The sequence below is a fragment of the Dasypus novemcinctus genome, chromosome 18 (assembly GCF_030445035.2).
Source record: "Dasypus novemcinctus isolate mDasNov1 chromosome 18, mDasNov1.1.hap2, whole genome shotgun sequence".
NCBI classification, from domain to species: Eukaryota; Metazoa; Chordata; class Mammalia; order Cingulata; family Dasypodidae; genus Dasypus; species Dasypus novemcinctus.
Genome location: NC_080690.1, coordinates 16432773 through 16460025, shown reverse-complemented (window position 1 = coordinate 16460025; position 27253 = coordinate 16432773). Strand labels below are relative to the sequence as shown.

General features: G+C 38.4%; 1 protein-coding gene and 1 pseudogene across 3 annotated transcripts in view; both read left to right on the top strand.

Moving 5' to 3' along the window:
- The window catches only part of HYDIN (HYDIN axonemal central pair apparatus protein), a 516844-nt gene that overhangs the window by 209681 nt on the left and 279910 nt on the right, over positions 1 to 27253 (top strand). For all 3 annotated transcript variants that reach the window (XM_071209089.1, XM_058279757.2, XM_071209090.1), the window contains one exon: positions 27074 to 27192. In XM_071209089.1, coding sequence (XP_071065190.1) covers positions 27074 to 27192 — 119 coding nt within the window. The remainder of the gene's footprint in view (positions 1 to 27073; positions 27193 to 27253) is intronic.
- Positions 19099 to 19936, top strand: LOC101426223 (thioredoxin-related transmembrane protein 1 pseudogene; annotated as a pseudogene).

Here is a 27253-nt window from a genome sequence, read left to right as displayed (position 1 = left end):
CACACCTGAGCAGAGTCTTACAGACAGATAAAGTAGATACAACCCCAGGTATTGGTCCTTTTGAGGGCTAAAGAGACCCACAGGTTCTATGGTCATGGCAGATGGGGTTCACTGCCATGTCAGTTGGCCCTTCTATGGAGCTGGTGTTTCTGTGTGATGGAGCTGGACTCAGATGGGATCTCTTTTCACAAGCCTTTCATGCTACTTTACAGGATTTGTAGTTGGTGCTGAGGCTTAAGGTATATCTAGGGGATTTGAATCTCTGGACTGACAATATGATAGCCAGGCCCTGACCTCAACAGACTTCAGCTCCTACACTCTGATTTATTGGACTTACTCCACTCAGCTAACATGGAGTTGAAGAATGTCAACCAAGTGCCTACAACTGAAAGCAGGAGGATTGCATCCAAAATCCATGTGGAATCTAAACCCCCTCTTGACATAGATGTGGAATAGACACAGCCAAGCCAAGGTCCACAGGAAGGAGGAATACAATAAGGATCAGAGTGGACTTAATGATATTCTATTCATGACCTATTGTGGTTAATAATCGAGAAAATGTGGCATTGATGTGGAAAAAGTGGCCATGGTGGTTGCTGGGTGCAGGGAAGGGGAGGAAGAGAAGAGATGTGGAGGCATTCTCAGGACTTGGAGTTGTCCTGGGTGGTGCCCCAGGGACAATTGCTGGATGTTGTATGTCCTCCTATGGCCCACTGGATGGAACGTGGGAAAGTGTGGGCTATGGTGTGGAACACGGGACATGGGGTGCAGCGATGCCCGGAGATGTACTCACCAGATGCAATGGATGTGACATGATGCCATCATGTGAGAGTTATTATTGTGGGGGTGTTATTGTGGGGGGAGTGGTGGGGTGGGGGCGGTGGGGGTGAATGGGGACCTCATATTTTTTTAATGTAATATCTTTTTAAAAAATGAATAAATTGAGTAGAATTTGAAAAAAAAACAATAAGTGTACAGTAATAGTTCTGAACTTACAAAACAAACATACATAACATGATACAGGACTCTGATACCTCACCTCACCCCACCAACAATACCTTGCATTGTTGTGAAACATTTTTAACTAATGATTAAAGAGCATCCTCAAAATATTACTGCTAACCAATGTATCTTACATTTGGTGTATTTTTCCACCAAACAACCCTATTATTATTTTTTAACTGTGTTTTTATGACATAAGTTGTAAACTTACAAAACAATCACACATGTGCAGAATTCTCGTACAACATCTCTCTGTCAACATACCACACCATGGTAGAACATTTGTTACAGATTATGAGATAATATCATCAGACTATGACCAGGTCCATAGCGTACATTTGGCACACTTTTTCCATACTCCCCCATTATCAACACAGTACATCTTTGGCATAGATGCATTAATATTACATTATTACTGTTAACCACAGTCCATAGGTCACTGTTGTATTTTTCCCATGGTTCTCCACATTCTTATCACCCTGCAATAGTGATATACATCTGCTCTAGCTTACAAGGATACTCTTGCATCTGTACCATCAACCACAATTTTCATCCACCTCTGGGTTTACTGTATTAGTCAAGTCCCTAGATTATTCTCTAGCTTTCTTTCAGTTGGCATTTTCGTCCCTAGAATACCATTTTCAGTCACATTCCCATTTATAAACCAGCTGTTACTCACTATAATGTGTTACCATCAACTCTATACATCTCCACACTTTTACAATAAAGTTAATTAAAACTTGTACATACATTAAACATCAGTAGTCCAGCTCAGTCCTCCTCTTATCTCTTTTAAGAATCCACCACTTACCACCAGATCTTGAAGATATTTTCTTACATTTTCTTCTCTAAGCTTTATGGTTTTTGCTTTTATATTTATGTTTTTTATCCATTTCAAGTTAATTTTATTATAAGGTGTGAGATAGGGGTCCTTTTTCCTTCTTTTGGCTATGGATTTTCAGTTCTCATAGCCCCATTTGTGGAATGGACTGTTCTGCCCAAGCTGGGAAGTTTTGACAAGCTTGTCAGGAATCACTTGACCATAGGTGTGAGAGTCTGTTTCTGAACCATCAGTTCAGTTCCGTTGATCTCTGTGTCTGTCTTTATGCCAGTACCATGCTGTTTTTACCACTGAAGGTAGGAAATATGATTTATTTAATTATTTATTTATTTATTTTTTTAATTACATTATGAAAAATATGAGGTCCCATTCAACCCCACCGCCCCCGCCCCCCACTCCCCCCACAGCAACACTCTCTCCCATCATCATGACACATCCATTGCACCTGGTAAGTTCATCTCTGAGCATCACTACACCCCATAGTCAATGGTCCACATCATAGCCCAGACACTCTCACGTTCCATCCAGTGGGCCCTGGGGGGATCTATAATGTCCCGTAATTGTCCGTGAAGCACTATCCAGGACAACTCCATGTCCCGAAAACGCCTCCACATCTCATCTCTTCCTCCCGTTCCCCACACCCAACAGCCACCATGGCTACCGTTCCCACACCCATTCCACATTTTCTCTGTGGACATTGGATTGGTTGTGACCATTGCACATCTATGTCAAGTGAGGGCTTAGATTCCATATGGGTACTGGATGCACTCCTCCCGCTTCCAGTTGTAGACACTCTAGGCTCCACGTTGTGGTGGTTGACCTTCTTCAACTCCATGTTAGCTGAGTGGAGTAAGTCCAATAAATCAAAGTGTAGGAGCTGAAGTCTGTTGAGGCTCTGGGCCTGGGTGTCATATTATCAGTCCAGAGATTCGAATCCCCTACATATATCTTAAACCCAGCACCGACTACAATTCCAATAAAGTAGCATGCAAGTCTTGTGAAAAGAGATCCCCTCTGAGTCCAATTCCATCATGCAGAAACACCAGCTCCAAAGAAGGGCCATCTGTCATGGCAGTGAACCCCTTCTGCCATGACCATAGAACCCGTGGGTCTCTTTATCCCTCAAAAGAACCAATACCTGGGGTTGTATCTACCTTATCTGTCTCTTAGACTCTGTTCAGTTGTACATAAGGGTATTCCTTCTGACAACCTCCAGACTCTTTTTTAGAGACTCACAGCCTTATAATCTCATTTCTCCTTTCCATTTCCCCCTTACATTAGGTCAAACAGCTTCCCGAAGTCATGTCATTATATGTAGACAGGTATATTCTGCTGTTCCGCATTGAATCTTTAATTCAAGGTCATTTTCTAGTTGCTTCTTCAGCTGGTATGTGGTAGTGATCCCTCGGTGCCAGGGAGGCTCATCCCCGGGTGTCATGTCCCACGCTGGGGGGAATGCATCGCATCTACACGCTGAGTTTGGCTGTGAGAGTGGCCACATTTGAGTAACATGCAGGCTGTCAGGAGGAAACCCCCAGGCACAATGCTACTCTAGGCCTTGTTCTTATTGCAGGTTTATAGGCTCAAAAGTGTAACCATTAGTATCACGAGCCCACTGTTGGGCCCTCCTTCCTTCCTGGTTCTTGCCGTTGCACCTGGAGGATTGCCGCTGCTCTCCCAGGGCCCACAACAGTGACCCCCCGGCCAGGAGCCCAGTACCCCCCCAGCTGTTGTTTTTGTTTCCACTATGAGTATATATAGACATTACCATATACCCTGGGCATATGCCCTGTATAACTCCCTGTCAACCATATATATCCTGTCAATAACATCCCATATCAGTATTCCTCCGCTGCCATTGTTGAACCACTCTGTGATCCAAAACTTCCCGTAAAGTGAATCCCAACATAATGTCAGCTTCAGAAGAGTCTTAGATCACCGAAATTCATATATACAATATACAGTATTTCCCCAGATCCACTATAAAACCTTTTCCCTTGCACAGCAATAATCTTTTAACTTATTCATATCATATTTCCTGAAACTGATGTACAGATTCCAACACTATAGTTTTCAAACAAGGTGACATTTGTGCTTACTATGTGGTCCATATTTTAGGCTGTACAGTTTTCTAAATTTTTTAGTTATCCTATGTTTTGTCTTATGGTTTTCATTATTAGTCTGTCGTCCCCTATATGTTTTTGGTGTAATATTAGCTGTTTTATATTCATCCTCGTGTACTCTCACATAACTCCTCTTTTGCCCCCTTATTTACCTTTGTTCCATCCATTGCACGTCCATTTTCCCCTCCCCTTAGGGCCCACAACGCCTGCCAATCTAATGCCCTGGGAGCCGTCCTTTCTCACGAGAGATACAGTTCTCTCTATTCGACGGCATTAGTCTTCCCCAGGATATGGGTCCACTCCACCCAATGGTAGAACCCACCTTGGCAAAATGAGCCTTCAGCTATTCCCTCCGGAGTCCGTCACGCATCAGACCATACCCCCTGAGCGTCCTAACCAGGTAACCCTCCTACTTATACTTTGATACGTTTTACTCAACATTTAGTTCTCAACGAACTTCTGACACTCTCCCATATTCGTATGTTGCCCCTCCCTCCCACCTATTTCTTGGACAATATTACCCCTCTTCCCATCCCCAGGCCCCCTCAAACCCAGAAAACCCCTCCCGAAGGTAACCCCTTGCCCCCATTTTGTCCCTTCTTTGTGCTCATACTTACCGCCAGCTCATCACAGATTCCACCCCTGCAGACATTAACTCACATCCTTCCTCCACCACCCGATTTCCTGTAAGCCACTTTTCCAGACTCTAGCTCTCTGAGGCAGTTAACTTATTTCATATCATTGAGGTCATATAGTATTTGTCCTTCAATGCCTGAGTTGCTTCACTCAACATAAGATTCTCAAGGTTCATCCATGTTATCACGTGCGATTGTAGTGTATTGGTTCTTACAGCTGAGTAGTATTCCATTGTGTGTATATACCACATTTTATTGATCCACTCATCTGTTGATGGACATTTGGATTGATTCCAACTTTTGGCGATAGTGAACAATGCTGCTATGAACATTGGTGTACATATATCGGTTTGTGTCCTTGTTTTCAGATCTGATGGGTATATACCCAGCAGTGGTATTGCTGGGTCATATGGCAAATTTATGGATAATTTTTTGAGAAACCACCAAACTGTCCTCCAGAATGGTTGGATCCTTCTGCATTCCCACCAGCAATGGATGAGTGTTCCCCTTTCTTCACATCCTCTCCAGCATTTGTATTCTACTGTTTTGTTCATGGCTGCCAATCTTATGGGAGTAAGATGGTATCTCATTGTAGTTTTGATTTGCATTTCCCTGATTGCTAGAGATTTGGAGCATTTTTTCATGTGCTTTCTAGCCATTTGTATTTCTTCTTTGGAGAAGTGTCTGTTTAAGTCTTTTTCCCATTTTTTAAATGGGTTGTTTATCTTTTTGTTTTCAAGATATATGAGTTCTTTATATATGCAAGTTATAAGTCTCTTATCAGATATATGGTTGCCAAATATTTTCTCCCATTGTGTGGGTTCCCTTTTTACTTTCTTGACAAACTCCTTTGAGGTGCAGAAGGCTTTAATTTTGAGGTAGTCCCATTTATCTATTTGTTCTTTTGCTGCTCGTGCTTTTGGTGTGATATTCATGAAGCCATTTCCTATTACAAGGTCCTGTAGATGTTTCCCTACACTGCTTTCTAAGGTCTTTATGGTCTTGGCTCTTATATTTAGGTCTTTGATCCATCTTGAGTTGATCTTTGTATAAGGTGTGAGATGGTAATCCTCTTTCATTCTTCTACATATGGCTATCCAGTTCTCCAGGCACCATTTGTTGAATAGGCCATTCTCTCCCAGTTGGGAGGGTTTGGTGGCTTTATCGAATATTATATGGCTATATACATGAGGTTCTATATCTGAACTTTCAATTCGATTCCATTGGTCTGTGTGTCTCTCCTTATGCCAGTACCATGCTGTTTTCACTACTGTAGCTTTGTAGTATGTTTTGAAGTCAGGAAGTGTGATTCCTCCTATTTCGTTTTTCTTTTTCAATATGTCTTTGGCTATTCGGGGCCTCTTTCTATTCCAAATAAATTTCATAGTTAGTTTTTCTAGTTCCTTAAAGAAGGCTGTGTTGATTTTTATTGGGATTGCGTTGAATGTGTAGATCAGTTTTGGTAGGATAGACATCTTAATAATATTCAGTCTTCCTATCCATGAACAGGGAATATTCTTCCATTTATTTAGGTCTTCTTTGATTTCCTTGAACAATCTTGTATAGTTCTCGATGTATAAGTTTTTTACCTCTTTAGTTAAATTTATTCCTAAGTATTTGATTTTTTTATTTACTATTGTGAATGGTATTTGTTTCTTGATTTCCTCCTGATCTTGCTCATTATTGGTGTATAGAAATGCGACTGATTTTTGCGCATTGATCTTATAACCTGCGACTTTACTAAACTCATTTATGAGTTCTAGGAGCTTTGTTGTAGATCTCTCAGGGTTTTCTATATATAGGATCATGTCATCTGCAAATAATGAAATTTTGACTTCTTCCCTTCCAATTTGAATGCCTTTTATATCTGGTTCTTGTCTCAGTGCTCGAGCAAGTACTTCCAAGACAATGTTAAACAGGAGCGGAGACAATGGGCATCCTTGTCTTGTTCCTGAGTTTAGAGGGAAGGATTTCAGGATTTCGCCATTATAAACAATGTTGGCTTTTGGTTTTTCATATATACTCTTTGTCATGTTCAAAAAGTTTCCTTGTATTCCGATCTTTTGGAGTGTTTTTATCAGGAAGGGGTGCTGTATTTTGTCAAATGCCTTTTCTGCATCTATAGATATAATCATGTGGTTTTTTTCTCTCAATCTGTTGATATGGTGTATTACATTGATTGATTTTCTTATGTTGAACCATCCTTGCATACCTGGAATAAATCCCACTTGGTCATGGTGTATAATTTGTTTAATGTGTTGTTGAATACGATTAGCAAGTATTTTGTTAAGTATTTTTGCGTCTAGGTTCATTAGAGAAATTGGTCTGTAATTTTCCTTTCTTGTGGTGTCTTTGTTTGGCTTTGGTACTAGGGTAATGTTGGCATCATAGAAGGAATTAGGCAGTGTTCCTTCTGTTTCGATTTTTTGGAATAGTTTCAACAGGATTGGTGTTAGTTCTTTCCGGAATGTTTTGTAGAATTCACCTGTGAAGCCATCTGGCCCTGGGCTCTTCTTAGTTGGGAGATTTTTAATGACTGATTCTATCTCTTTGCTTGTGATTGGTTTGTTAAGATCATCAATTTCTTCTTTCGTCAGTATGGGCTACTTATGTGTTTCTAGGAATTTGTCCATTTCCTCTAAATTGTCATTTTTGTTGGAATATAGTTTTTCAAAGTATCCTCTTATGATAGTCTTTATTTCTGTGGGGTCAGTGGTGATATCACCTTTCTCATTTCTTATTTTGTGTATTTGCATCTTTTCTCTTTTTTTCTTTGTTAGTCTCGCTAAAGGTTTGTCAATTTTGTTGATTGTCTCAAAAAACCAGCTCTTGGTCTTGTTTATTTTTTCAAGTGCTTTCTTATTTTCTATTTCATTTAGTTCTGCTCTTATCTTTGTTATTTCCTTCCTTCTTCTTCCTGTTGGGTTACTTTGTTGTTGTTTTTCTAATTCCGTCAAAAGTGCAGTTAGTTCTCCAATTTTTGCTCTTTCTTCTTTTTTGATATATGAATTTATGGCTATAAATTTCCCTCTCAGTACCGCTTTTGCTGCATCCCATAAATTTTGGTATGTTGTGTTATCATTATCATTTGTTTCAAGGTAGTCATTGATTTCTTTTGAGATTTCCTCTTTGACCCACTGTTTTTCTAAGAGTGTGCTGTTTAATTTCCAAATTGTCATGTGGAGTCTGGGTCTCTGTCCCTTGCAAATTTCCAGCTTCACTCCACTGTGGTCAGAGATATTGTTTTGTATGATTTCGATCTTTCTGAATTCATTAAGCCTTTCTTTGTGGCCTAGCACATGGTCAATCTTGGAGAATGTTCCATGTGCACTTGAGAAAAATGTATATCCTGCTGTGTTTGGGTGTAATGATCTATATATGTCTATTAGATCCAGCTCTTCTAATATACTGTTCAAATGTTTTGTTTCTTTAGTGATTCTCTTTTGAGATGTTCTGTCCAGAGTTGACAGTGGTGTATTAAAATCCCCCACTATAATTGTAGATGCATCTATTCTTTCACTTAGTTTTTCCAGCGTTTGCCTCACATATTTAGAGGCGCCCTTGTTAGGAGCATAAGTATTTATGATTGTTCGATCTTCTTGACTGATTGTCCCTTTCACTAAAATATAGTATCCTTCTTTGTCTCTCACAATTGTTTCACATTTAAAGTCTATTTTGTCTGATATTAATATAGCTACTCCTGCCTTTTTTTTGGTTGTTGTTTGCTTGTATGATTGTTTTCCAGCCATTCACTTTCAACCTCCATGAGTCTCTGGGTCTAAGATGTGTCTCTTGTAGGCAGCATATAGATGGGTCGTATTTCCTTATCCAGTGTCCCAGTCTGAATCTTTTGATAGGTGAGTTTAGTCCATTGACATTCAGTGTTATTACGTTTAGAGAGTTATTTATGGTAGCCATATTTTGGTTGGATTTGTGTTTGTTATATTTTGTTTGTATTATTTTATTTTCCCCTTCTATTTTTGTCTTTCTTGTTGCTTTTACACTCTCCTCCATCTCTGACTGTCCTGTTTTTTCCTTTCTTCCTGCAGAACTCCCTTAAGAATTTCTTGAAGGGGAGGTTTCTTGTTGATATACTCTTTCAGTTTCTGTTTATCTGTGAATATTTTGAACTCTCCATCATTTTTGAATGCTAGTTTAGCTGGATAGAGTATTCTTGGTTGGAAATTTTTTTCCTTTAGTACCTTGACTATATCATACCACTGCCTTCTTGCCTCCATCGTTTCAGATGAGAAATCAGCACTTAATCTTATGGAGTCTCCCTTGTATGTGATGGTTTTCTTTTCTCTTGCTGCTTTTAGAATTTTTTCTTTGTCTTGAGCATTGGATAATTTGACAAGTATATGTCTTGGGGTGGGCCTGTTGGGGTTTATGACCAGTGGAGTGCGCTGTGCTTCTTGGATATGTACATCTGTCTCTTTCAGTAGATTTGGGAAGTTTTCATTCATTATTTCCTGCAACACTCCTTCTGACCCCTTTCCCTTCTCTTCTCCTTCTGGAATGCCTATAATACGTATGTTTGAGCATTTTGCGTTATCATTCAGGTCCCTAAGTCCTATCTGGATTTTTTCTACCTTTTTATTGACCACTTCTACTCTCTGTTTGATTTCCAATGCACTGTCTTCCACATCACTAATTCTCTGCTCTGCCTCTTCTAGTCTGCTGATATTTGCTGCAAGTGTATTTTTGATTTCTTGAATTGTGGTGTTCATTTCCATCATATCTGTTATTTTTTTGCGCATGTCTGCAATTTCCCCTCCAAGTGTTGTCTTCATGCTGTTAACCTCTTTCATTACTTCATCAAATTTGTCGGTGATAAATGTTCTGAGATCTTTCATTGCTTGTGCGAAGTCCTGCCCCCCTTCCTGATTGGATTCAGCCATGTTTTCCTGATTACTGGTTTGGTTTGTAGATTTTTGTTGCTGTCTTGTCAACATTTTTTCTTGATGGGTTTAATCAGTTCCTTAGCTTCTTTGTCTAGTCTTGGAGATTAATTAGCTGTTGTTTTTGCGTAAGTGTTATATCTTCTCTTTGTCACTTTGTTCTTCTTATTCCAATTTCTTATTGCTAGTTAAGCTCACTTTAAAGGAAAGTATTAGTGCTGGGGAAAGGCAATTGTGTAAGGGAGGAAAAAGTGTGAAGTAGTATTGGTGATATATGTTAACAAAGCAACAATATGAGTTCTGGGAGGATGGAGGTTAGATCATGTAAATTGTGTAGAGTTATAGTAGTAGGAAAGTACCTATAATGAGGTAGACGACTGAATATGGGAGGAATGTGGTACGTACTAAGAGGCTATTGTTTCCGTGAGAGAGGGAAAGAGAAAAGAAAGGTAATAGTTTCAGGGACGAATACCAGATGGAAAACTAAACAAAGGTATTAGAAATTAAGAGTTAGACACTTTGCGGATCAAAGAAAGGGAGATGGAATATAGGAGAGATAGCAGATGGTGGAGGATATCAAGTTGTAGGGGAAAGGGGATAGTGTAGATAGGCTAAATCTATTCACAGAAAAATGAGGCAGTGGAGGGTGAGGAAACCCAGCAAATGTGAGGTATTTCCTGTAGGACCTATTGTATTGTTAAGATAAAATAGTATAAGAGGAATATTGGGGACAGGAAAGAGAGGATTAAAAAAAAAAAAACAACAACAACAAAAATAAAATAAAAAATTAAAAAAAACAAAAAAAAACAAAAAACAAAGAACAGAAACCCCGCCGCCAGGCTCGGCTGGGCTCGGCTGGGCTCGGCTGGCTCCGGTCCCCTGCCCTCCGCGGCTCGGCTGGGCTTGCCTGGGCTTGGCTAGGCTCGGCTGGGCTTGGGTCCCCCGCCCGTCGCGGCTCGGCTGGGCTCGGCTGGGCTCAGCTTGCCCGCCCGCTGCCCGCCGCGGCGCAGCACGGCTCGGCTCTCCCGCCCGGCGCGGCGCGGCTGGGCTCGGCCGAGCTCGTCTGGGCTCGGCTCCCTCGCCCGCCGCGGCTCAGCTGGGCTCAGCTGAGCCCGGCTGGGCTCGCCTTCCCTGCCCACCACCCTCCGCGGCGCAGCGCGACTCGGCTCTCCCGCTCGCCGCCCTCCGCGGCGCGGCTGGGCTCGACTGAGCTCGGCTGGGCTCGGCCCCCTCGCCCTCCGCAGCTCAGCTGGGCTCGGCCCGGCTCGGCTTCCCCGCCCGCCGCCCGCCGCCCGCCGCGGCCCAGCGCGGCTCGGCTCTCCCGCCCGCCGCCCGCCGCTGCTCGGCTGAGCTCGGCTCCCTTGCCCGCCGCCCGCCGCAGCACAGCGCGGCTCGGCTCTCCCGCCCGCCGCCCGCCACCCGCCGCAGCTCGGCTGGGCTCGGCTCCCTTGCCCGCCGCCCGCCACGGCACAGCGCGGCTCGGCTCTCCCGCCCGCCGCCCACCACGGCCCAGCTCGGCTGGGCTCGGCTCCCTTGCCCGCCGCCTGCCACGGCGCAGCGCGGCTCGGCTCGGCTCTCCCGCCCACCGCCCGCCGCAGCGTGGCTCGGATCCCCCGCCCGCTGCCCACCGCGGCCCAGCTAGGCTACCCTGGCCACCGCCCGCCGGGGCTCGGCGCGGTGCTAGCTGCCTCAGCTCTGCCTACCCAAGGAGGGAATCCTCCACACGTAGCTGGGATCTCCGTGTATATTTCACGGATGGATCCTCTCTGTTACCTTCCCTCCAAATCGATGTCTAAACACCTTGGGACCAGGAAAAATCCCGAAACAGCCCGGTCCCAAGGAGTCTCCGACGCCTCCCAGCCGATTCCCTCCAGGAGCTAGTAACCGGGAAGTTCACTCAGCCGCCATCTTGCCTCCTTCCTCCGGAAATATGATTTAAAGTCCAGAAGTGAGAGTCCTCCAACTTTGCTTTTCCTTTTTAAGATGTTTCTGGCTATTAAGGACAACTTACTCTTCCAAATAAATTTGATAATATTGTTTTTCATTTATTTTAAAAATGCTGGTGGAATTTTGATCAGGATTGCATTGAACCTGTATATCACTTTGAGTAGAATTGACACCTTAATGATAATTAGCCTCCCAAACTGTGAGCATGGAATGTTCTTCCAACTATTTAGGTCTTTGTATTAGTCAGTCAAAGGGGTGCTGATGCAAAATACCAGAAACTGGTTGGTTTTTATAAAGGGTATTTATTTGAGGTAGGAGCTACAGATATGCCAGGCCATATAGCATAAGTTACTTCCTTCACCAAAGTCTATTTGGAGAAAGATGGCTGTCGATGTCTGTGAGGGTTCGGGCTATCTGGATTCCTGTGTTCCTGGGGCTTGCTCTTCTCTGGGCTCAAGGTTCCTTTCTTCCTGGGTCTGGCTTCTCTTTTCTCTGTGAGCTTACTTCCCAGGGCTCCAGCTTAAGTCTTGCATCATCTTATTGTGTTAGCTCTCCATGTGTGTGGCACCATTCCTGGGCAGGCTGCACTTTCTTTCGTGCTGGGTGGCTCTCCTTCTGGGGTGCACTCCTTGCGCGTGGGGCTCCCTTACGTGGGGATACCCCTGCGTAGCAGGGCACTCCTTGCATGCATCAGCACTGCACGTGGGCCAGCTCCACATGGGTCAAGGAGACTCTGGGTTTGAACCATGGACTTCCCATGTGGTAGAAGGACCCCCTAACCACTGGGCCAAGTCCACTTCCCAAATTATTAATCTTTTATCATTGTGAAATATAACATATATCCAGAAATGTAGATAATACATGCTGTGATAGGGAAAATAATGGCCTCCCAAAGATGGCCATGTCCTAATCCCCAGGACCTGTGAATATGTTACTGAAAATATGTTGTAGTCCATGTTACATCATTCCCAGCAATGATTTTGTCAAAGTTGCTTTTCTCTCATCCTCCCAATTTTCTCTTTCTGGAAATTCACACACACACATACACACATGGAATCACCATTTACATTAGTCTCTCCTTTTATACTTTTCATCTTGTCTTTGATGTATTCTGAGTATTTTCCTAAGATCTTTCTTCCAGTGACTCATTCTGTCTTCAGCTATGCCTAATCTTTGGTGTATTCATCTATTCTGTTTTTAGTTTAATTGACACAGTTTTTCATTTATAGAAATTTTATGTAGTTTGAATATTTTCATGTTTTCCCTCATTATGGTTTCTATTTCTTCACTTAACTCTTCAAAGATTTCAAGACTGTTATGTTAGCATTTTAGAGTTTTCTTGTATCTCAAATTCTTGGGGTGGTAATTCGCCCATTTGTGGTACCCAGTGATTTTCCTCAGACTGGATTGTTTCTTCAGGTGGTTTGAACTGTTAGTGTTGTGCACACATCTTTACAATGGGTACTGGCTTATGGAAGTACTCCTACAAAGCATTTCTTTATTTCTTCTACCAAGGACCCTAGGCTTTTTATTTTCTCCACTTCTGATTCTTTCACCTATCAGATGGCATAAATTTGGATCCCATAACTATCGATGGGGCTTACTTTCTCACAGGAGCCTTTCTCCCTATTCAAAGTGCTAGGAGAGGGCAAGATTCATTGCTGCTATTTGTCTACATAGAATTTTTTCCACTCCCTTTATGTAAAGAGGTAGCCTTTCCAGATTATGAATTAATGCAAGGATCTCAGATCAGTTCTCCATTACCAGATAAGAACAAGACCATATCTCCTGTCTCTGTGAGGGTGTTAAAATTCCAGCCTTTATGCCATAAGGCCTATATGTACCCTACAAATCTCTGAGCCTTCTTTAGGTCACCTTGCTAGTTTACTATTCTAGATGTGAGTTCCCTCTTTATTTCTAGCTCCTGATATTTTCTTTCCTTTATTTCTTTTGAGTTTTGCTAAGCATTAAAATACATATCTGTCATATTTTTAACCAAAATTTTTTTAACATTTGGAGTGGGAAAATGGACCAAGTCACCTTACTCTACTATGTTGTCAGAAGTTAATATGGAAGTTAATGTCCATATATTTCTCAGGTTAATGCCCTTAGAGAAATTGCATCAGAATCACCCTGACTACTCATTAAAAATATACATTCTTGAGCTTCACCTATGTTTTATTGAACCAAAATCTCTGGAGATGGTGCTGAAGAAATTCATCTTAAATGAGGACTAAAAATTGAGAGTAGCAAGGTGCAGGATACAATATCCATATATGTACAAATATCACTTGTATTTCTATGCACCAACAATGAACAATTGGAAATTGAAAACTTTAAAAAGAAAAACTACTTACCATAGCATCAAGAACTATGAAATAGGTATAAATCTGCCAAGAGGGGCATAAGACTTATACACTGAAAGTTACAACATTGCTGAGAGAAATTATAGAAAACCCAAAGAAATGGAGAAGTACACCTTGTTCATGGGTCACTAAATTCAATATTTTAAGATATGAATAACCCCCTAAATTCATCTGTAGATTTAACACAATCAAAATCAAAATCTCAGCTGTATATTTTGTAGAAACTAACAAGGTGGTTCTAAAATTCATACATAAAGAACTTCAAATAAACCAAGGTGAAGAGAATTAATTTGCAGTCATGTGGAAGACAGTTTGGCAGTTCCTCAGGAAGTTAAGTATAACATTACCATATGACCTGGCAATCACACTACTAGGTATATACCCAAAAGAATTGAAAGCAGGGACTCCAGACAAATATTTGAACACCAATATTCATAATGGCATTATTCTCAGTGGCCAAAAGATGGAAGCAACCCAAGTGCCCATCAACTAATGAATGGATAAAGAAAATATGGTGTATATATATATTGGAATATTATTCAGTCAAAGAAAGGAATGAAGTTCTGATACATGTAACAACATGGATGAGACTTGAAGACATCATGTTGAGTGAAATAAGCCAGACACAAAAGGACTAATATTGTATGATCTCGCTGATATGAAATAATAAGAATAGCAAATTAGAGTCAGAAACTAGAATATGCTTACTAGTAGCCAGGGTGGGGGTAGAGCATGGATAGTTAATGCTTAAATTGTACAGAGTTTCTATTTGGGATGATAGAAAAGCTTTGGTAATGGATGGTGGTATTGGCATAGCACTGTGAACATACTTAACATCACTGAATTATATATTTGAATGTGGTTAAAAGGGGAAATATATGTTACTAGAATAAATATTTTTAAAACATTTATAGTACCATAAAACACAATCAGGGAATCTTAATGTAAACCATTGACTATAGTTAATAGTACAATTATAAGAATGTTCTTTCATGAATTGTAACAAATGTACCACACTAAGGCAAGGTGTTAATAATAGAGTAGTATATGGGGCCTCTGAATTTTATGTATGATTTTCTGTAAATCTACAATTTCTCTTATTTTTAAAAAATTAAGGGATATCTTCTACCTGTATAATTTTTAAACTACAGTAATCAAGACAGTGTGAAACTGGCATCAAGATAGACAAATAGGTAAAAAGGACAGAATAGAGTCCAGAAATACACTCGCACATATATAAAGAACTGATTTTCAACAAAGGTGCAAAGGCAATTTGGTGAATAATGTATAGTCTTTTCAACAAATGGAGCTAGAAAAATTGAATATTAATATGGAAAAAAGAGGTGAGCATATCATAACAAGGAAAATTATCAGGAAATAAAGAGAGGAGTTACCTAACCATTAAGGGGTCAATTCTTCAGAAAGACCTAACAGTCCTTAATGTGTTTGCATCTAACAACAGAGTATCAAAAAATGTGAGGCAAAAACTGCAAGAATAGACAAATTCACGATTAAAGCTGGAGACTTCAACACCCTTCTTTCATTAATTCATAGCTCAAGGAGGCAGAAAACCAATAATGATATAGTTGATCTGAATAGCACTAGCAATTGACTTGATCTAATTGACATTTATAGAATATTCCACCCCAAAACATTCTTTTGGATATACATTCTTCTCAAGCTCAAATGGAACACCCGCCAAGATAGACCTCATTCTGAGCTATAAAACACACTTTGAGAAATTTAGAATAGAAATCATACCAAGTGTGTTCTCAAACCTCAATGGCATTAAACTAGATATCAATAACAGAAAGGTCACTGGAAATTCCCAAAATATCTGGAGATTAAACAACATAGTAGGTGGGGTGGGGTGTAGGGTATAAGAGAACCTCTTATATTTTTTAATGTAACATTTTTTGTCATCTATGTATCTTCAAAAAAATACAATTACCAAAAAATAAAATAAATAAATAAAATTAGGGGTGAAAAATGAAGATATTGTAAAAAAAAATAATAACACATGGTTTGAAAAAGAAGTCTCAAGAGAAATGTAAGACTATTTTGAACTAAATTAAAATGAAAATACAACTAATCAAGATTTGTGGGAGTCAGTGATTGGAGGAAATTTACATCATTAAATGCATTTATTATTTTTTAAAAAAGAGCTTGGATTCATAACTCAAAGCACATACAGAAATTAATTCCATGGGATATAGAATTTAATGTATGACCTAAAACTATAACAATTCTCAGGGAAAACATAGGCTAAATCTTTATGACCTTGGGTTAGACAAAGATTTCTTAGATACACCAAAAGCATGATCCATGAAATAACAAATTGGTATATTGGACTTTATCAAAATAAAAAACTGGTGCTCTTTGAAAGAAATGGTAAATATAATGAAAAAACAAGCCACAGAGTAGAAACACTATTTACAAATTACATACTTGATAATAGGCTTGTATCCAGAATATATAGGAAAATAATAATAAAACAACACAACTGAAATGGGCAAAAGATTTGAACTCTTTACCAAGATATATGGATGACAAATAAGCACATGTAAAGATGTTAGCATCATTAGTCATTAAGGAAATGCAAATTAAAACCACAATGAGATAACACTACAACACTACAAACTAAAAAGGCCTTACCATCCGAGGTGTTGGCAAGAATACAGAGATACTGGAATTCTCGTGTGTTGCTAATGGGAATATAAAATTGGTCAGCTATTTTGGAAAATACCCTCAGCATTTTCTTCAAAAAGTAAACATATGCTTCCCATGCCATTCCACTTTTAGAGAAAAGAAAACATATGTTCATTCAAATACTTATACATGAATGCTCATAGCATTATTTATATGTGATTGTCAAAAACTGGAAAAGACCCAAGTGTCCATCAACTAGTGAATTGAGAAACAAATTGGAATGAATTCATACAACGAAATACTATACAGCAACAAAAAGGAATTAACTATTGATAAACACAGCAACATGGATAAATATGATTTTAAATGGGTTATCAGATTTATCTAATGCCTGCTCTGGGTACTGTGGTTCAAAAACAGCAGTAAGGGCTTAGAGGAAGATGGTGCTGGGATAGGTAGGCAGGGCTCAACTCTCTCACAAAAACCATATAAGAAAGGCAAAAAGCTGACCAAGGGAGTTGCTTTAGGGATTGGCATCCTCACGGAGGGCAACAGAAAGAGAGACAAAGAAGCCTAAATGAAAGCCATGACTTACTAATCCCCATTGCCAGGAATGGCACCCATCCTCCACCCTCAAGGTGAACAGCCACATAAAACCCATGGCTCACTGAAGCCAACTGAGAGGGGAACAGACATCTTCCTCCCTGGGAAGAGGAAGGGTGCAGCAGAGAGTGGAGAATGGTTTCTCTTCAGTGAATTTGGCCAGTAGAGCCTACTTTGAATCTTGGCTCTGTCCAGACCAGAATCACAGCAAGTGGAGGTTGAAAGAGACACCTTTGTGGAAAGATTGGCAGACGAGTCCCACCATATGCTGGCTGACCAGGAAACTGAAATGAGAAAGACTGCTTTTAAGAGTCACTTGTCCCAGTCCCCTTGAAGGGTATCTGTACCCCATTAGTGAGTCCCAGGCCCTAATTTGATAACTTAAACTGGGAAACTTTAAAGACTTAGAATTAGTTGAACCAAAACTCAAAGAAGAGCAGTGAAACAAAGCCACTATGCAAGAGATTGAAATTGACTGTCAGAGTAAATTCACCAACATATTCAGATACCTAGATATCAACAAAAAACTAAAAGCCATACTAAGAAACATGAAGAGCTGGCCCAGTCAAAGGAGCAAGCCCAAACCCATGACAAGACACAGGATTTAAGACAACTAATCAGTGATAATCACACAAATCTCCTAAATCAATTCAAGGAGTTGAAAGAAAATATGACTAAAGAGATAAAGGATATTAATGACACTGAGCAAGCATAATGAACCATTTGAAAGCCTGCAAAGAAAAGTATCAGACCTTGACAGATACCTCTTGTTGGATTCTGTTTCCCTAGAGAACCCTGACTAATACAGCATGTAATGGCACATTTGAATTTTTTGGAAGACAAAATTAGTGACTTGGAGGACTGAGCATCTGCACTTGAAAAGACAGAAGAGGGAAATGGATGTGGCTCAATCAATTGGGCTCCTGTCTACCATATAGGAGTTTGAGGGTTTGAGGTGCAGAAGTGCGGCCCCATGCAGGAGTGCAGCCCTGTGTGGGAATGTCACCCAGAGTGGGAAAGCCGCCCCATGCAAGGGTGCTGGCCAATGCAGAGAGCTGGTGCAGCAAGATGATGCAAAAAGAGACACCGAGGAGAGAAAATAAGAACACATAGCAGAACAGGGGATGCAGTGGCACAAGAGAATAATCGCCTCTCTCCCACTCCGGAAGGTCCCAGGATTGGTTTCTGGAGCTGCCTAATGAGAATACAAGCAAACACAGAAGAAAACACAGTGAATGGACACAGAGAGCAGACAATGAGGAGATGGGGGGGGGGGAATAAATAAAATATATAAGTCTTTAAAAAAAGAAAAGAATTGAAAGAGAAAAGAAGGGAAAAAATGGAACAGGGTCTCAGGGAATTGAATGATAATGTGAAATGCATAAACATATATAATCAGTATCACAGAAGCAGAGAACAGAAAAGGGGCAAAAATAATATTTGAGAAAATAATGACTGAAAACTTCCCAACCCTCATGAAAGACATAAATATCAAAATCCAAGAAGGACAGCACATCCCAAACAGAATAATCTGCATAGACCTACCCTGAGACACCTACTATTCAGAATGACAAATATCATAGATAAAGAGAGGATTCTGAAAGCAGCAAGAGAAAAGCAATGCATCACTTTCAAGGAACTTCAATAAGATGTATTTAGAGTACTGGAAGAAATAAACTGCCAGCCAAGAATTCTTTATCCAGCAAAACTGCCCTTCAAAAATGAGTTTAAATTCTTCACAGACAAACAAAAACTGAGAGAGTATGTTACCAAAAGACTGGATTTACAAGAGATACTAAAGGGAGTGCTGCAGCCTGAAAGGAATAAACAAGGGTGAGAGACTTGGAGAAGATTGTAGAAAAGAAGATTACTAGCAAGGGGAACTTAAAGGGTAAAAAGGCAAACAATAGTAAGATACAACAACAGAAATCCAAAGGATAAAATGGACAAAGTAAATAATGCCTTAACAATAATAACATTAAATGTTAATGGGAGCTGCATCTCTGGGTGTGGGGTGGGCAGCTGGCTGACATGGCACCTTCCAGGAGTCTCATGTTTCCCTTGGCAGTCCTGGTGTTGTTACTCTTGGGGGCTCCCTGGATCCATGGGCAGCATAGCAACATGTACATCATGACAGATGCAAACTGGAAAGAGTTACTGGAAGGAGAGTGGATGATAGAATTTTATGCTCTGTGATGTCCTGCTTGTCAGAATCTTCAGCCAGAAAGGGAAAGTTTTGCTGAATGGGGAGAAGATCTTGAGATTAATGTTGCAAAAATAGATGTCACAGAGCAGCCAGGACTGAGTAGACAATTTATCATAACTGCTTTTCCTACTATTTATCATTGTAAGGATGGTGAATTTAGGTGCTATCAAGGCCTGAGAGCTAAGAAGGACTTCATAAACTTTATAAATGAAAAAGAGTAGAAGAGTACTGAACCTGTTTCATCATGGCTTGGTCAGGTTTTGTGATGATGAGTAGTATGTCAGCACTCTTCCAGCTGTCTGTGTAGATCAGGACTTGCCATAACTATTTTATTGAAGACCTTGGATTACCAGTTTGGGGATCATGCACAGTTTTTGCTTTAACAACTCTGCTTTTAGGACTATTATTAGAATTTTGTATGCTATTTGTAGCAGATTGCCTTTGTCCTTCAAAAAGGCATAGATCGCGACCAAACCCTTCAAAAAAATTACTACCAGAATCTTCTCAACATTTAAAAAAAAGTGGAGGAGAAACAAGTAGCCTATGAATATGATGTTTCAGAAGAGGAAGGTGAAAGTAAGGAAGAACAAATGACAAATACTTTCTGCAGAATGCCATGAGACAGTGTTTTGTGGACCTTCATTGATCACAGATAAATCCTAATTTTTATAAATATTTTATTACAGTTTTGATAAAAACAGAAGATTGATCATTTCTTTTGGAGCAAACTGACTGACTTTTACATTGCAAAGTTCAGTCTAGATTGTCATTAGATTGAACAATCTTCCTTCAGAAAACAAAGTAGCATTAGGTATAAAAGTCTGAAATATGATTTAAGAACAATATGGTGGTAAAAATCTGATGCCAAGCCATAAAATTTGAATGTTTGTTTAATAATCTAGTTTAAGTCTGAGTTGAGAATTTACATTTCTTAAGTTTTGCATTATTGAGATATTTAAGAAGATGTACTGATGAATTTACATTAGGGAAAAAGATTTCATTTGATATATTTTTTTCAGTTTCACTGTATGAAAAAAAGAACATATTTCCCATAAATGGGAATTTTTCCCACTGTGTCAAGAAATGTATATTTCACTGATAACTCTGTGGTCTTTTCAGAGATATAGTCCAAAAGTTCCCCACATTTTTAGATAATGCAATCAGTAAAAACTACCTTAATTGAATTACAATTTTCTATACATGATAAGTAATACAGGATATGCTACTGATTTTGGACATTTTTATAAAACCATGGTATTGTCTTAAATTCCTATAAAGGTTAATTGCCTGTTTTATCCCTCTCTGTTCATTGTGTAGTTTATTTTCCAAATTTGATGATAGTTTCCTGGAAATTTTCTTTTTTCAGTAAATAATACTTTTTTCTTGGTTAAAATTAATAAAATTTATTGAGGGATCCTTAAAATTGAAGAAATGTCCACAGATATAAGTTTGGTTATTCATCTCAGATTTTACATCATTCTTGTTGAACCTCTACTTATATTCTCTTCTTTTTCTTTATTTTTTTATTTGAAAGTGAACATTCCTGATTTTTATTTGGTGTTGTGGAAAAGCCTTGATACATTTCAAAAATTCACAGAAGCTTAAATTGATATAAAAGTTTGCATTCTACTGAGGAAGAAGCATCTTACAGTGTATATTTTCAATGTGTTTTTTGTCTCCATATACAGAAAGCCAGTGTATGCTTGATGTTTTAAAATTATACTGTTTTTGTGATTTTGAAAAGACAGACTGCCTTCTATTATACTTTTATTTCACACATGCATATTAGCAGAATGGAATATCTAGTGCATTTTTTACGTTTTTCACTTTACAGGAAAGAAGGAGGAAGGTGATGGACAACTGTATTAGCCACTAGAAGATGAAAGACCATATATATAAACATTTTCTGTAATGTTTCCTTCCTTCTAGGTTCTACTACTATGTGAACCCATTAGACTTACAGTACCATAATGTACAACAGTTTTCTTTAAATAAAGTCTTCTCCTTTAGAATGTTATTCTCCCATTGAAAATTCTAAATGTGTAATGATTTTGTGATGCTTTTGAAAAATATTCCAAGCATGAAATAAATTTCTCAAAGCACTTCAGTAAAGCTGTAAAAAAAAATATTAATGGATTGAATTCCCCAATAAAAAGACATAGACTAATAGAATGGATTTTTTTTTTTAAATGAGCCTTTTATATGCTGTCTACAAGAGACTCACCTCATGGGAAGCAGATTTGACTCAACTGATAGAGCATCTGCCTACCATATGGGAGGTCCAGGGTTCAAAGCCAGGGCCTCCTGACCCGTGTGGTGAGCTGGCCCATGCACAGTGCTGATGCATGCAAGGAGTGCTGTGCCATGCAGAGGTGTACCCCATGTAGGGAAGCCCCACATGCAAGGAGTGTGCCCCACAAGTAGAGCCGCCCTATGTGAAAGAAGTGCAGCCTGCCCAGGAGTGGAGTCACACATGCGGAAAGCTGACACAGCAAGATGATACAATAACAAGAGACACAGATTCCCAGTGCCACTGACAAAAATGCAAGCAGACACAGAAGAACGCACATGGAATGGACACAGAGCAGTCAACGGGGGGCAGGGGAGGGGAGAGAAATAAATAAAAAATTTAAAAAAAGAGAGAGACTCACCGCAGACTTGACACAAAAAAGTTGAAAGTGAAAGGTTGTAAAACAGCTTAAGTATTTTATGTACACATATATACTTGAACACATTTGTATATAAACATCTTTCACATATCTTCTGAATATCACTTGAGCCTCCCAATAACTCAGTAAATTATACTGGTATCATTATCTTTATTTTACAGATAAGAAAGTAAAGTTCAGGGAGTTTAAGTTGCCTGGTGGGTTTTCGAAGCTAAGATTTGAATTCAAGGTTGTGACAGGTCCTGTACCCTGTTCCTGTGAAATGGTAGAATCCACATTCCATTATTTTAATGGGAAAAAATCAGGTTCCCTGTCGATCAAAAAAGTCCCATCAATTTCCTTAAATCTTAAAAAATGTCAGTATAACAATTCATCAAAGTTTTATGTATAATACAAAGCATTTAAAACACCCAAATTATCTATTTAATGCTTTAAAAACCTATGAATGGGTATATTTATTTGTAGCATATAAAGATACTGTACAATATTGGATACAAATTACATTTTCTTTCTCTACTGCTTTGAATGTAATATACACAGTAAAATAATATGTTAAAGATTCTAAAAGTTCTGTCTAAATTGGTCACAGTTGGTAATTGCCCTAGATTCCTGGAAGAAGCAAACACTGGAAGCCATGAAGGGCTAAACCCTCAGGGAAAATGTGGGAAGAGGAACTGATAATGCACGTTTTAAACAAGGAAAGTGTGAGACTGATCTCTCCGAACACCTGAGGTCCTATTTTAGTACACCCTACATTGTATCCCTGGGACTCTAGCAAACCATAAGTGGTTTTGCTGGCACATGCAGACACATGCATTATAGCATGGCCTTAGTTTAGATAATGAATTTAAGTAAAACAATTTTTGTCATATTATTCTTAACTGTGAAAAGTCTGATAGTGAGATATTTTGGATTTCAAGAAATACTTGTACATTGAACAATTTTGTGAATAAACTGCTTTAGTTAACATCTGAGAGAACTTTTTGTGGTTGATTTATTAATAATATTGAAATTACACAAAATAATATTATTTATGGGCAAGATATAAAGAATAACAGCAAGACAAACAACTGTAAACTATCACCCACCCTAAGAAATAGGTCTTTACCAGAATCTTAAAAGCTTCATCTCTGTTCTTCCATCCTCTGCTTAAAGGTAAATATTCATTCTAAATTTTGTTAATCAGTTAATTATATCCTTGATTTTCTTTATGAATTTAAGTCATATGTGGCATATCTCATAACCATTTATAATTTATTTTTGCATGTTTTATACTTTACATAAAATGATCATGCTATATTTGTTTCTCTGAGTTTATTCATGCCATGCATGTAACTGCAGTTCAACAGTCATATTATATTGTACTGTTTGAATATACCAAAATTTGTCTATATATTTCACTGCTGATGGACATAGGTGTCCTTTCTACTTTAATGCTGTTATGTTATTGAAAATAATGCTGCTATGAACATTCTTGAACATGTGTCCAGGTATGTGCCAGGTTTTCTAGGGTATATCCCTAGGCATAAAATTGCTGGAACATACAGGATGTGCACACTAAGGTTTACTAGGCAATCAAACTTCTCAAAGGAGATTGTGCCAATTTTTTTTTTTCCGACCTGCAGGAGATGAATGTCCATAACCTTGCTTCATAACCCAACTACTTTTTGTATTGATCAATATTTTAACTTTTGCCCCTCTGGTAGGTATAAAATGGTATCTTATGGTGGTTTTGATTTACATTTCTGAAATTATTAATGAAAATGGCATCTTATGTTGCCTGACCACTTTGTTTTTTCTTCTGTGACACTTCTATTTGCCCTTTTCCCATTTCTCCACTGTATTGCCTTTGCTTTTTGATTCACAGGAATTTATATATATATATATATATTCTGAACACTAACTCTTTTTCTTTATATGTATTTCAAATATCTTTCCCAGTTTGTGTATCATCTTTTCACTCCCTCTATGGTGTTCTTAGTGGACAAAAGTTCTTAATTTTAATGTGTTTGAATTTCACTATCTTTTATAGTTTGCAGAGTTTGTATTATTTAAGATCCCTTTCTCCACTCTGATTTAAGAAAGATATTCTTATTGTCTTTGGAAAGTTTTATAATTTGCCATCAAGTTTAAGTCTTTGGTCCAACTTAAACTGATTTTCATGTAGAATGGAAAGTTAGGACCCTGTATTAGTTTCCTATGGCTGCTGTAACAAGTTACCATAACCCCAGTTGATTAAAACAATACTCATTTATTCCCTTAACAGTTATGAGGTCAGAAGCCTGAAATCAGTTTCTCTGTTGTCAAGGTGTTAGCAGGGCTGATTTCTTTCGGAGGCTCCAAAGGGAAATACGTTCCTTGTCTCTTCCATCTTTTAATATTACCAGCTTTCCTTGGCTGAGGCTGCATCATTGTAATCTCTGCTTCCATTGTCACATTGCTTTTTCCTCTTCTGTATTAAATAAGTGTCCCTTTATAAGGACACTTGTGATTATATTTAGGGCCTGGATAATCCAGGATAATCTTCCCATCTCAAGATGCTTAACTTAGTCACATCTTTTGCCCTATTAGACAATAGTCACTCTTTTGCCATGTAAGAGAATATTTACAGGTTGCTTGGATTATTAGGGCAAGAGTATCTTTGGGAGCCATTGTTCAGCTTACCACCATCCCTATATGGGTATCCAGTTGTTTTAGCTCCTTGTACCATATAGCTCCTTGTACATATATGTGTGCCTCTATTCTGAATTCTCTATTTTAGTTCTTTTTCTTTTATTGCCCTAATATTATATTATCTTATTATTATAGTTTTATACTAGATTTTAGTATATGAAAGGGCAAGTCCATTCTCTTTATTCTTTTTTAGGAGTGTCTTGGCTATCCTTGGTCTTTTGACTTTGCAATTAAATTTTAGAATCAACTCATTAAATTCCACTAAATTCCACCTCCTGGCATTTTGTTTAGTCATCCATTGAATTAATAGATATAGATTAATTGGGGGGAAATAAAATCATGATATTACTGAGTCCTCCTGTTCAAGGACATAGCCTAGCTCTCCACTTATTTAGATCTTTGTTAATGTTTTTGAATAAAGTTTTACAATTTGATCCTTGAAGGGCATAAGTATATTTTGTTAAATTTATTTCTAGGTATTTTATATTTTTGTTGCTATTATAAACAATATCTTGAGAATTAATTTTTTCTGACTGCTGCTAGGTATAGAAATGCAGTGACTTTTATATCTTGATTTGGCGACCAGCAACCTTACTAAACTATCTTACTAGTTTCAAAACTTTATTTGTGGATCTTTTGCATTTTTCAGTTAAGCAGTCCTAAAATCATTAAATAATGTCATTTTTTTCTTCCAATATTACTGGGGTTTTTTTTCCTTCTTCTTGTCATACTACTCAAGATAGATGCTCATGGAATACCAGATATTGGACATCTAATATATCTTAGCAAGTTTTTGCAAGTCCATGTTTTATATTTTCTGGAACTAAATGCAGTGTGCTCTATTGCATTCAGGGATTTCAGGGCTGCTAAAGGGGTTATGTTGTACATCTCTCGGCTTCTCATGTGTTAAACAGGACCACTGTAATCCCAGATAAGAAATTGCCTAATTTCTTTAAACATTTTAATATTTTACTGTTCTAATAAAGAATCTCTCCTTAGAACTTACTAGTTCTTTCAGACTTGTTCCTCTTGCTGCCTTTTGTCAGGACAAGAAAAATCCTTGCTTAAAAAATATTATGGAAGAGTAGCATTTGTAATATGACCCTAAAATTTATACCAACTCTTTCAAATGCAAGACTGACTGTTACTTTGTAGTCCTAATCTCTCCTGGGTGATGGGGGTAGCTACAAGAAGACAAACTCTTTTGTCATTAATATTTCCCAAAGAAATATTGGCTGGCTGCTTTATTATAACACATCTCCATTTTTTCAAAAGGAAGGCAGTCAAGGTAACAGATGGTGAAAACTTTAAGCTTGACAGTTATAAATAGTCCTGCAATTCATTTCATGATACATTTGCAATTCTTCCTTTTCTATTCCAAAAGTTGGATCTTTATCAAAAAAGTTTCCCTTGACCAAAGGATTAGAGCTCTAAACTAACAGAGGAGGGTGATAAGGAGAGCCAGGTAACAGAATTATCAGACACAGATTTTTAAATGTTCTTAATAAAAGAAATGATTTAAAATTTCTCAAAAGGCCTGGAAACTATTTTAAGAATTAATGAGGGGGTAGGGATTGTGGTATATGGGAACCTCTTATGTTCTTTAATGTAACATTTTGTGTGATCTATTTATCTTTTTTAAAAAGGACAATATTAAAAAATAAATTTCTAAAGAAATAATGAAAATCTTAGAACTGAAAACATAATAAATTGAGAACTCAGTGGATGAATTTAACAGTGTACTAGTTGCAGTCAGAGATAGAATTTGTAAACTAGATAGATCAAAAGAAAATAGATAAATCAAAAGAAAGTTAGATAAATCAAAAGAAAATATTTACACTGAAGCATGTAGAGAAAAAGTACAGAAAAGAACATAAGTTGATTGAAATATGGCAAAAAGACCTAACATATGATTGGAGTCCCAAAAGAAGAGAAGTAAGAAAATGGAGCAGAAGCAATATTTGAAGAGATAATGACTAAAATTTTTTCCCAAACAGATGAAAGTCTCCACAGATCCAAGAAGTGCTTTAAAAGCCTCAGTAGGATAAATAACCCCACATCTTGGAATATCATAGTTAAACTGCTAAAAACAAAAGACAAAAAGGAAATCTTATAAACAGCAGCCAGAAGAAAATGTATATTACCTCAAATGAGCAATAATACTATGAGCTGACTTCCCAAAAGAGATATTGGAAGACAAGAAACAATAGAATGAAACATTCGAAGTCTCTAAATATAGAAAAATTGTTTGTGATTTATGTTGCCTAAATGTAAGAAACCAACATTATTCCTATGTCCTAAAGATAAGATAAATCTTCAGCATTAAACTGCAATTCATTCAGTCCAGTGCAGGAAGATGGTGCAATAATCTTGATCATTTTCACAGGTAACAAGATTATGATACAGCAATTTATTGTACAGCACCAGTTTGGATAATAAAGTCTGGAATTTTTTTTAGGCCGAGAGATTCGTCTGCCACTCCGAATCAAAGGGGAAGGAATGGGACCTAAGATTCATTTCAACTTTGAATTGCTGGATATTGGGAAAGTTTTCATTGGATCAGTCCATTGTTATGAGGTAAGAACTAGAATTGTTAATTGTCAAATGGTACTTTGCTTTTTGTTTGTTTGTTTTGTGG